The 12,066-nt window shown below is 51.0% G+C and overlaps 1 protein-coding gene across 1 annotated transcript in view; it reads left to right on the forward strand.

The window, feature by feature from the left end:
- The window catches only part of HDAC4 (histone deacetylase 4), a 318,469-nt gene that overhangs the window by 211,840 nt on the left and 94,563 nt on the right, over positions 1 to 12,066 (forward strand). Inside the window, exon 6 of the mRNA XM_027773229.1 lies at positions 11,813 to 11,933. Coding sequence (XP_027629030.1) covers positions 11,813 to 11,933 — 121 coding nt within the window. The remainder of the gene's footprint in view (positions 1 to 11,812; positions 11,934 to 12,066) is intronic.

Consider the following 12,066-nt stretch of genomic DNA (forward strand, 5'->3'; position numbering starts at 1 on the left):
GGGAAAGAGAGTTTCTCACCCCAGGGCTTAAGGCCTCAGGGTGGTCCAGAGGTGTGTGGGAGTTTACAGCCCTGTGTGGGAGTTGCCCATGCCAAGAGCTATCAATCCTGCCTCAGGTGCCCTGCTTTGGCAAAGAGACTCAACCGAAATGAAGATGAAAATGAAAAAGAATGAAGGGACAGAGTAGAGGGGTCCCCAGTTGGGGGCTTACCTCCCGGCTGCCCACAGTAGGTGTTAGGGAGGGCTTCTGGGATGATGTCCAGGTCTTGGTGTTTCAGACAAAGAACTGAACGAAGCACACCAATAACAGAAGGAAAGGTTGTTTGTTAAGTAGGAATGAAAGTATGCTCCTTAGAGGTAGGAGCCAGCCTGGGCAGAGAGGGCTCTAGGCCCCGGGAGTCACACTCTGCGAGGTTTATAACTGAAATCAGGTCATGCTGGCTGACCATTGGCTGAGATCACTGATTGCTCTCATCTCATTGGCTCTCGAAAGTGGCCGGCCCCCCCTTGGGACCAGCAGTTAGCATAATGGCTATGTTGCTGAACTCCCATGTAGTCCACTGTGGTTCAAGTCCCAGACCTGGTGGCTTAAACTCACGCCAGGCGCGTGTGCATGCGTGCCCACGATCCCGAGAGGAGAATGGAGGAGAAGGGATTGCGGCGTGACCATCCCCCCTGGGGGGTGATTTCTCACTTTCTGTCTCTCTGTCTCTGTCTTTCTGGCAAGCGCACGCACCCTATAGCAGAAACCTCTAGGGAAAAAAAACAATGTGGCCGGCCCCCTGGTCCATCCCAATGGCTCTGTCACGTGGTTTAATCAGTCAGACACCCCCTGCTGACCTCCTGCCCACATGGCCTCTGGCAGGAGTTCTCTGCCCTGGTTGTTCTTCTGTCTACCCAGAGGTGGACACCCCAGCCCCTGCCCACTTCCAGTTGCTGGCTTTCCCCTGCCTCACATCCAGGGATGCTCACCCACCTGGAGACAGGCTGAATGGCTGGGGCTCGTTCATTCTCACAGCAGTGCCTGCTCACGGCACCATGAGGAGGGCTGCTCTTTGTCCACATGCCTGGTTTGTCTCCAGCATTTGCTGTGAGCAGGCCTGCCGCCATGCCACGCCCAGGTCTCCTGCGAGACCGTGCCCAGCGAGGGCAGTGCCAGGCCGAGGACACACACACGGACGCTCTGCAAGTGCATCAGTCTGTTTCAACCAGAGGCGTGTGGAGGTCGGTGTTAGGGGTTATTGCCAGGACTTGGCTTTCGTGACTGAGAGACTCAAGGAATCTGTAGGCAGGCAGGCCTCCAGGGTCGGCAGGTTGGAGCTTTCTGGCCACAGTGGGCACTGCTGCGCATGCGTGGCCAGCTCTACTCTGCAGTAGAGGAGCCTCAGCTGCCCTTAAGGCCTCTCATCTGATTTAGTCTGGCTCACCCAAATCTTCAGAAAGAACTTACGTAAAGCCAACTGGCTGTAGACTTCAGTGACAACTAAAATACCCCCCTAACAACACCTAGACTAGCATTTGAATGGCTGGTGGCCTGGCCAGCTTGACAGACGCATCAAAGACGGTGGGCCAGGTAAAGCCAGCTGTGTGGGAAGTGCCTGGGCCTGGCTTTCATTCCTACCAGCAGGAGTGAGCGAGGGAGAGAGCATCTGGGAGCAGGGGCCTCTGCGGAGGGGAGAGAGACCAGGCAGGCACCCTGTGGAAGGGCCTAGCCGGGTCCGGCCCTCAGGCTGCGGTGGGGTAGGGCTTTACATCTGAGCTGGCAAGGGCGTGAGCACAGCAGTCAGGGTCTTTTCTTTTTTTAAGTTTGTTTCTTCCATGAGCAGCTAGAGAGACAGAGATAGACTGGCATCTCTAACAGGTCTTGGTGCCATGGCCTGGCCCCAGCAGCCCATCATAGGCGCCCGCTTGCTGGTAACTCTGGGAGGTCTCTGGGATGTGAGCCCGGAACCCCCCCATGTGGGCTGGCCATGTGGAGTGTCGCGTTTCCCAGTGTGCCACTGTCAGGCCCTCACTATCACTTCACCTTCGCCCTGGCCACCTCAAGCAGAGCCAGAGGTCAGGAGGTCATCGCTGCTGTCCAGGCGAGAGGTGAGCACCCACGTGGAACCTCGTTAAAGAGTGGGGGGACAGCTGTCAGGTTCCAGGTGAGTTTGGAAGGTGGAGCCCCGGCATTTGCTGGGCTGGCGGGCTGAACAGTTGGACGGGGGCATTGCCTTTACCTCTGCCTGAGATGGAAATGCTCAAGCAAGGGGCAGGCTTGGCGGTGACGGCCGCAGAGTTTTTGCACGTGTTCGGTCTAACACGCACAGCCAGCATCGCGAGCCAGCGTGGGCTCCTGCCGTTGGTGTGTGTTCTCCGGCTGCCGCAGTCCGTCACCATCTCCCAGCGCATGAGTAGCAGGTAACAGCGTGGAGCGTCCACGCAGGCATAGGAGGGTCTCGGCTTCAGATCCAGAATGTGGACATGCCTCAAAACCCTGGTCTCCAGCGGCCGAGAGTGGTTACCCACATGTGCACATCACTTTAACAAGATTTCATTTAAAATTTTAGTCTACACATGCACAACAGCGTGAGGCGCCGTATTCTTTTTTTTTTTTTTAACAGGTTTTGGCCACAGGGCACATACGCTCTATATAGAGAAAGACAGAGACAGGGAAAGTGGTCTTCTCTCCCTACCCCAGGTGGGGATGGCCACACCACAATCCCTTCTCTATTCTCTCTTGGGACTTTGGGCACAGGTGCACATGCACCCGGCGTGATTTTTAAGTGACTGGGTCTGGGACTTGAACTGCAGTCAGCCATGTGGGAGTCCAGCGCCTTAACCACCACACCACCAGCTGGCCTCAAGATGCTGTTTTCTTACAGCATTCTTGTAGTATCCAGTATCAGAAGTCATTTTAAAATAGATTCACACAGAAAAGTACACATTCTTCAGCATGTTGAGAGCGATTAAAGGGCTGTTAAGTAGATGTCCCTGTGTAACTCCTGCTAAAATGAAAAGAATCAGACCAGTCTTTTGTTTTGTTTTGTTTTTGAGGAATTTTTGCTATAGGGCATGTGTGCTCACTAGAGAGACAGACAGCGAGAAATCACCCCTCAGGGGGTGATGACCGCACCATAATCCCTTCTCCTCTCAGGATTTCGGGGACACACACACATGTGCCTGGTGTGAGTTTCAAGCTGCTGGGTCCAGGACGCAAACTAGTGGTCAACCATGTGGGAGTCCAGTGCCTTACCTACTCTGCCACCGACTGGCCCCGAGACCAGTTAAATTTCACAGTTTTCTGAGCAAGAAGTAGGTTCTACAGCCTGGCAGCCACCCTGATCAAAGTTGGAGGAGCCAAGTTGCTGGACCCCACACGTGCAGGTTATGTTGATAGCCAGAGAAGAGGAAGTGGCATGCAAAACCAACCTGCCGGCTGCAGTTGGCATTGGCTTTACTTGTCTTGATGTGCTCAGCTGCTGTGACTGGCCGAGACTCATTTGCTCAGTTACCAGGGTATATTCTTAGGTTACAAGTTGCTTAGACATCAAAGCAGGTGGAAACTGATTAGTCAGGGAGTCTGTTTTGGGTCAGAATTTATCACCCGTGTTCAGAGGCTGGTATAGGCCAATTTAGTACCACCACCCAGTAAAGCACCCAGGACATCAACAGTACCCAAAGCCCCTCCCAGCTTCCCAGAGGCCGCTCCTTTCCTAACTGTAATAACACGAGATCTTAAACTGTGCCTGCTTTTTAAATGTGTGTAAAAGGAATCATTCCTATATAGATTTTTGTATTTGCTTCTTTCACTCAAAATTATACTTGGGAAATTCATCCCTATTTTGTGTTTAACAAAAGTTTGTGCCTTTGAATTGGAACAGGAAGTCCCATTTAGGAACGCAGCAGTGCATCCATTCTGTCACTGGTATACGCTTGAGTGGTTCCCTTACCAGAGCCATTACAAAGTGTAGTCCTGCAGACATTCTCAGAAATGTCTCTCGGTGCACAAGGTAAATGTGAAGTGGAATTGTGATCTTCAAGACATGCCTGTCTTCAACAGCCATGTAATATGTCTGAATGTTTTCAAGTAGTTTTCAAAATAGCTGTACAAATCACACACCCACCAACCACGAGTGAGCGTTCCTGTGGCTCCGTGTGCTCACTCACACTTGGCCACCATCTGCTGTTTTCGTTTCCGCCACGTAGCAGTACCTTCTTGTGCCTTCCCAAGATTACCTTCCTCCCATTACCTGTGAGATGCAGCTCATTTCCAGATGCCCGTTGGCCCGTGGGATATCCTTTTTGGGGGAAATGAAGTGCTTGTTCAGCTCTCTTGATCATCTGTCCAGCGCTCGGTTCCCTTTTTCTTGACTGGGCGTCGTTCTGTATGTATTCTGGAATCAAGTGTTTGGTTGGTTTTGTGTGTTGGAGAGCTCTTCCTCCACTCTGAGCTTCGCTTTTCACACTTCTAATGGTATCTTTCAAAGCACCAAAGTTCTCAGTTCTAACGTAGTTTATTTTCTCAAGTCTTTTCCTCTAGTTGCTTTGTGTCTTGTTTAATAAACCCGTCCCTGCTCCTAAATCTTGACTATATTAACTCTTTTACCTTCTACGAGTGGTACAAGGGGTCTTCAAAGAGTTCATAGGAAATGTGTATTACTAAAAAACTATGCATAGATTTCAAAATTTTTGCACCAAATTTAATTCATATTTTAATTCCCTTTTTCTGTGAACTTTTTGAAGTTCCCTTGTATCGTTTCCCTTTTATGTTTAGATTTTCATCTCCCTGGAATTGATTTGTGGCTGGTGTGAAGTAGCAGCTCAGTTTCAGGTTGTTCACAGAGATGGACAGTTGGCCCTACCCCTTTGCCTTCAGCATGAGTCAGATGTCTGCACATGTGTGTGTCTATTACCACGCTTCTGTTTGTGACATGGGCCCCTTGGTTGTCCTTGTATCAGTACAACCTGGTCTTAACTACCATAGCTTGAAATCGAAATCAAGTCTTAATGAACAGCAATAAAAATCTTCCCTCTTCATTCTTCTACTTGTAGGATTTCCTTTGCCCTTGATATATCCACTGAGATTTTAGAAGCAGTTGTTATTTCTCATAAATAGTATCGGGGCATTGTTTGAATTGCATTGACATTATGGATTATGGTGAGAAGACTGTATTTTCAAAACATTGATTATTCCTAGTCTTAAATATGTACTATGTCATTAACGTTTCTTAATGTGTTACGATTTTATAGGTAGGAGCTTTGCATATACTTTATTAGATGTTAAGTCATTTGATGCTTTCTGATGCTCTTATGAATGGCTTGGTTTCTATAAATTAGATGAGAAGTCAGGTTTTGTCTTTGTGCCCACCAACCTTGCTTAACCTGCACATCCTAATTACCAGTAGATTGTTTTGGATTTTCCACACATGGAATCATATCATCCTGGGGCCAGCAGGTGGCACAGTGGTTTAGGTGCTGGACTCCCACGTGGCCCTGGTTTGAGTCCCAGACCCGGCAGCTTGAAAATCACACTGGGTATGCACCCAGAATGGAAGAGAAAGGGTGGCGGTATGGCTGTCACCCCTGGGGAATGATTTCTCACTTTCCTTTTCACTGTCTCTGTCCAATGAGCACATGTGCCCTATGGCAAAAGTACTTTTAAAAGAAAGCAAAGCAGAGAATCATGTCTTCTATAAATAATGACAGTTTGTGTCTTCCTGTCCAGTCACTGAGCTTTTTGTGCCATTCCCTGGCTTCCTTTTATTGCACTGGCTGTTGATACAGTGAGAGGTGGGCATCATGGTCTGCTTCCCAGTGTCCTGGGAAGTGCCTCATGTCTATAGGGCTCTGTTGGTATCTTTTATTCATTTGTCTGTTTCCATAGACTATTCCAGATTGTGGGAGTTGCCCCTCCATTCCTAGTCTCCTTAGAGCTTCAGTATGAATGGCTATTAACTTTTATCAGATTCTGCTTCAGCATCTTTTGAGGTGGTCATATTTTTCTGCTTTATTTGGTTAATGTGGTGAATTACATAGATTTATTTGAATATGCATTCTAACTTATATTTTTGGAATAACTCCAATCAGCTGGTCGTGATGCATTATCTTTTTCTGATGTAGAACAAGCTTTGGTTTATTCTAGTATTTCATTTTTGATGTTTGCAGCTATGAAATGAGAGATTGTTCAACATTTCCTTTCTTGTAATAGCCTTGTCAGGTTTTTGTATTAGGACTTTGCTGGCCTCACGATGAGTTCTCTTGTTTGATATTATCTGGCAAAGTTTACTTAACATGGATATTATCATTTCCTTAGGAGTTTTATGAAATTATCTATTAATAATGAATTTGACCCTGTTTTCTTTTTGCAAGTTTTTTATTACATTTTATTTTAAAAAGTTTCTAGGACATTTTTCTATTTAGCTAAGTTGGATTTTTTAAGAAATGTATGTAATTCTTTTACATTTTGGTTTATCCGTATAGTTTATTTGCGTATTCTTTCCTGCTCCTTTTTGATGTCTGTAAGATCTGTAGTGACGTGACCTTCTACATTCTTGATATTGGTTGTTTGTGCCCCCCCCTTTTTTTTTTTTTTTTGGAGAGGTTTTTGCTATAGGGCGCGTGCGCTCGCCAGACAGACAGAGAGAGACAGAGAGACAGAAAGCAGGAAATCACCCCCCAGGGGGGTATTTGCGTATTCTTTCCTGCTCCTTTTTGATGTCTGTAAGATCTGTAGTGACGTGACCTTCTACATTCTTGATATTGGTTGTTTGTGCCCCCTTTTTAAAAATGTAAAACATATTAAATAGTAAAGTACAGTGTTAACAAGTTTTGAGCTTTCTACCTAAGAAGCTTTTATAGAAAAATTAACATCCAAAAGACTAATACAAATTCATAATTGGCTTTGGAATGAAAGGTAAAAACCACTGTTACCAAATTTCTAAGCATATCAAAGATCACTAGATTTCAAATAGTAGATTTACCACACATACCACATTTTCAAACTTTAATCTAGCAAATCATAACCTACTTCACTCAGAATAATCTGTTGTTAAATTCATTCATTGAATTTTTTTTTTTTGAGAGGTTTTCGCTATAGGGCACGTGCGCTCGCCAGACAGACAGAGAGAGACAGAGAGACAGAAAGCGGGAAATCACCCCCAAGGGGGGATGGCCACGCCGCAATCCCTTCTCCTCCATTCTCCTCTCAGGATCTTGGGCACGCATGCACACACGCCCGGCGTGAGTTCTAAGCCACCGGGTCCAGGACATGAACCACGGTCGACTACGTGGGAATCCAGCGACATAGCCATTACGCTAACTGCTGGTTCCCCTTCATTCATTGAATTTTAGTAGATTTTCAGTTCTAGGATTTGCATTTGGCTCTTGTCATCATTTCACTTAGGGCTGTTGATCTCGTTTTTCGTTTGCACGTGGCATGGTCATTTCAGTGTCCAACGGGCCATGCACTGAGGGCCCTGTGCCTGGGTTGTCCTGCCTCTCCTCTCTGCTCTCTCGGTCAAGTTGTCATCACTACATGTACTACATGTACCTGGATGCTGAGCTCACATCACGCTTGGTGTGTAAGAAGCTGTTGGAACTATGTGGGACCCATGGTGATGATGTATTCCTTTAGAATATATCATGGGGCCAGTAGGTGGCGTGGTGGTCAAGGCGCTGGACTCCCACGCGGCCAACCATGGTTCAAGTACTGGTCCTGGTGGCTTGCTTTCTCTGGTTCTCTCTTTCTCTGTGTTACTCTCTGGTTAAATGGAATAATTAATTAATTAAAATAATCTTTAAAACAAGAACAGATTTTGTTTTGTTTCTTAAATCTGACCAGAGCCATTAAACTTTTTTTTTTTTTTTGGAGAGGTTTTTTTGCTACAGGGCGCGTGCACTCACCAGACAGACAGACAGAAGCGAGAAATCACCCCCCAGAGAGGATGGCCATGTTGCAATCCCTTCTTCTCCATTTTCTTCTCAGGATCTTGGGCGTGTACACACACGCACCCGGCGTGAGTTTAAGCCACCGGGTCCAGGACTCGAACCACAGTTGACTACATAGGAGTCTAGCGACATAGACATTACACTAACTGCGGGTCCCAGAGCCATTAAATTTCCAAACCTTCTCAATCCGTTAAGGCTCTGAGCAGGTTCAGACTTGGGGCTCGGCCCTTGGAAGGCTCTTTTACTTCTCCCCATCCTTACCTGTAAGGTGTTGCCTTTTGGTCTTCTACCCACAGCCCGTGAAGTTTCCTGGGGTCCTTTCCTTCCCCTCAGGGAACCCAGTTGTTGCGGCTCTGGTCCTGGCCCTAGCAGCTGTCCGGGGCTGGAAGGCAGAGCCCAGTGGGGACGGCGGCTCTGCGGCTCTGGTCCTGGCCCTAGCAGCAGTCCACGGCCGGAAGGCAGAGCCCAGTGGGGACGGCGGCTCTGTGAGCTGGGGCAGCTTCTTGCCCCTCTGCCGGGTCCTCACATTGCCTTCGGACGGACGGACAGGCAGTTGGCCCTGGTTGTCTGGCCCGTCCCGGAGGGTGCTGCTGCAGAAGTCCTGCACTGCTCCCACCCCAGCACGTGCTGGCCAGCACTCACAGCCTGCCCCTCCCCGATCCGCTCCCTTTCGGCACCTCTGCACCTCCCTCTAGCACCCTGTGTACCCGTCCTGGTCTGCAGTAGGGAAAACAATTGTTCATCAAAGGGTTAAAGTTTAAATATCAGCTCCTTGATTTTTGCCACAGCTAACCAACAAATAATGGTTCTTTCTGATCACTGAAAAGCTTAGTCTAAACCACTTCCTCAGACCTGCCCAGACTCTTCTGATAGAAACCACACCCCAAGGTTCACGGAGGTGCAAGGTCTGACTTCAGGAGTCGTTCTGGGCACGTTTACGAGGCAGAGGCCGTGCTGAGGGCCGCCCCTTCCCAGGGGCTGGAATGTCTTTTGCCTTCGCCTCTCCCTCCTCGGCACAGGGGCAGCCCCAGTGGCCGTCACGCCGTGGCTGTGGATGTTCAGGTGCTAGTATTAATCTGGGGTTGGGCGAGCCCATGTGGTCTCAAGCCCTAGAAGTGTGATCTTGTGTGCAGGCAGGCCAGCGGCCACAGTGGTGGGTGCCACCAGGCCCAGTGCTCGGCACCCTCCCCAGGTAAGGAGGCTCTTGTCCATGCCAACTTGGCACGCTCGTGGGGCAAGTACAGGTGGCACCCGGCCCATCCGGGCTCCGAGCACGGAGATGTAGTGCAAGCATCTGTTTAATTTCTTGTTTTTTATTTTTTTATTTTAATGCATTTCTTACGGAATATTAAATAAAAAGTTTCCTGTGCTTATAGACATTTATAGAAAATTTCATTTTAAATAATTCTGCAGTCTTCTTCACTGACACCAAATGATGCTGTTCATTTGACAGAACCGTGAGTCTGAGAACGTGGGCGCTTTCATCACGCGTGGCTTGAGCTCACCGTTTAGTGCGTCAGGTGTTCATGTAGGCTGACGACACCTGGGACGAGGTGTGCCAGCTTTCAGGCTTTCGCCATAGGGCAGGTGCCCTTACCAGAGAGACAGAGAGAGGGACAGTTAGGAGTCACCCTCCCAGGACCGGCCTCACCACAGCTGCTGCTTCAGACTCTTCCTGGGACTTTGGGCACGCTCTGACACACGCCCAGTGTGAGTTTCAAGCTACCGGCTCTGGAACATGGACCACAGTCAGCCTTGTGTGAGTTCAGGGCCTTAACTACCATGCCACCTGCTGGCCCCGTGAGGTGTGTGCCTCTTTCCATCAACTCAGGACAGTCCAGGAGCAGGCAGGGCGCATGCAGCCGTGTGGACTGGTGCCACAGCGGGCCGTGTGCAACCTTGTGGACTGGTGCCACGGTGGGCCACGTGCAGCCATGTGGACTGGTGCCACGGCGGGCCACGTGCAGCTGTGTGAACTGGTGCCACGGCAGGCCCGCCATGTGGACTAGTGCCACGGGCCTCCTGTTCTCACATTTCTACCAGCACAGCTCCGGCTGGGTGTTGCAGCAGTCACCTCAAGAGAGTCTTTCCTTTGTTTAAAATAACACAGAAAGGCACAACAGCTGATGTGACGGTTAAGGTGTTGGCTCCCACATGGCCAACTGCATGGTTCAAGTCCTGAACCAGTGACTTGAAAAATTAACACTGGGCACATGTGTGTCTGCCCAAAGTCACGAGAGGAGAATGGAGGAGAAGGGGTTGCAGTGTGGGCGCCCCCCCATAGGGCACTTTCTCACTAAACTGCCCCCACTCCAGAGAGTGCATGGACCCTGTTAGCAAACCGTGTCACCACTGCGTCAAGACAGTGCCAAGGCCAGCCCAGGTGTCTGTGGAGCTGCCCATGGTGCTCTGCCCGCTCCTGCTGCTACAGAAACCGCGGAGTCTTCCCCACGGGGCTGGCGGCTCAGGCACGTTAGTGAGAGGTAGACATTACAGGGTAATTCGGCCACACCTGCTGTCCGCTTGCTCGGGGCATCTTGATTTGGGAACTTGGTTTAAAGGGTGAGTTGTGACCTGATGTGGGGAGGCAGGATGAGAGTCAGACTCTGCCTTGCTCAGTCCTCTCACAGTGAGGTCCCGACAGAGGGAGGCTCGCTTTGTGCTGGAAGGAGGCTGGAGCACGGGGCTCGCAGTCGTCCGTGTTTTCTGCTGGCCAGGCCTGTGCCGGGTGGGGCGTGGACACTGGGCAGCCCTTGTCCATGAGGCCGGAGTGACGAATTGCTGTGGGCGTCTCAGCAGTTATGGCTGCGGGGGTAGGCCAGGCCTGGCTGCAACCTCCACACCGTGTGCCTGCCAGGGTGGAGCCCGAACACAGGGACACCAGCCCACCACGTGCCAGGTGCCCGCGCTCCTGCGGGCAGGGAGAAGGACTGCTGTGCCCACTGTGTCTCAGTACCACCTGTGTCTCGGGGCGTGAGGCCAGGTTAATACCGGGCTAACCTGCGCAGGAAGGTCCCGGGTCAGCGCTCCGACCCCACCACGGCCCGGCCTGGGGCTCGGTGTGGCGCACATCCTAGAAAGCCTCAGGACACGTCTCAGGGCCACGGTGTCAACCGGTTAGCTGTGGTCCTTCTGCCACCCTCCTGAGCAGGTGACTTCAGACATGGGCAGTGCCTCCCGCAGTAAATGTCTACAGCAGCCGGTTTCTGACAACAGTGGGACGCCTCCAGAGCCGGAAACGGCTTTGTATAAATGGTGACCTGCCCCCAGGGCTGGAGCAGCGCTTGCTGCCAGGGCAGACCCGAGACCGCCTGGCAGGGTGGACGTGAGTGCGCTCTGTGTGCAGACCAGCCAGCAGGCCTCGTATCCAAGTGGTGAGTTTGGGCGGTTTTACTGTTACTGAAATGGGCTGCTTTTCGACAGTGGGTCTTTAGAGACAAGAAAATCACAAAATGCAGTTTCCCTTTTTGTGCAGAAGGTGGTGCAGCGAGATCTGTGTGCCGAGTCAGGGCCGCCAGGCTAGAGGGGACAGAGGAGTCCCTCGGGTGGCAGCTGGCTCATCCACACAGGTGCCTAAAAGTGCCTGTCCCGGGGTCGTGACGCTCTGGTTCTGGTGTGCATGGTGGTGCCAGCAGACCTGACACAGGGTGCCCTCTGTGTGGGTGGACACTCCCCCTAGGCCTTGGCCTTCCCAGCCAGGAGGCTTCCAGTGACAGAATCCTCATTTAATCCCCATGTGTGTGTGGTCATGGGGGGGGGGGTTCTCACTAGAGCCTCTGCCTGCCCCTTCCTTCAGAGCCCTCAGGCCTGGGCAGTGTCCCCAGGGAGCTTCGGGGTCCCCAGGCCCTTCCTTCACCCCTGCTTCCTTCCTCCCCTGCAGGTGCCGTGGCTAGCACAGAGGTGAAAATGAAACTGCAGGAGTTCGTGCTCAACAAGAAGAAAGCGCTGGCCCACCGCGGCCTCAACCACTGTATCTCCAGCGACCCCCGCTACTGGTACGGGTAAGTGGGTGTCGGGTCCCGTGGCCCAGGGGTATATTAGGGTGGAGCCGGCCAATCCTCCCTGTGAGGCAGGCTGAGACGGCGCAGACAGGAGCCCCCTCGACACAGCAGCAGACGTGGGTGGGGCCGGGGC

The sequence above is a fragment of the Tupaia chinensis genome, unplaced genomic scaffold, assembly GCF_000334495.1.
Source record: "Tupaia chinensis unplaced genomic scaffold, TupChi_1.0 Scaffold000332_1, whole genome shotgun sequence".
Classification (NCBI taxonomy): Eukaryota; Metazoa; Chordata; class Mammalia; order Scandentia; family Tupaiidae; genus Tupaia; species Tupaia belangeri.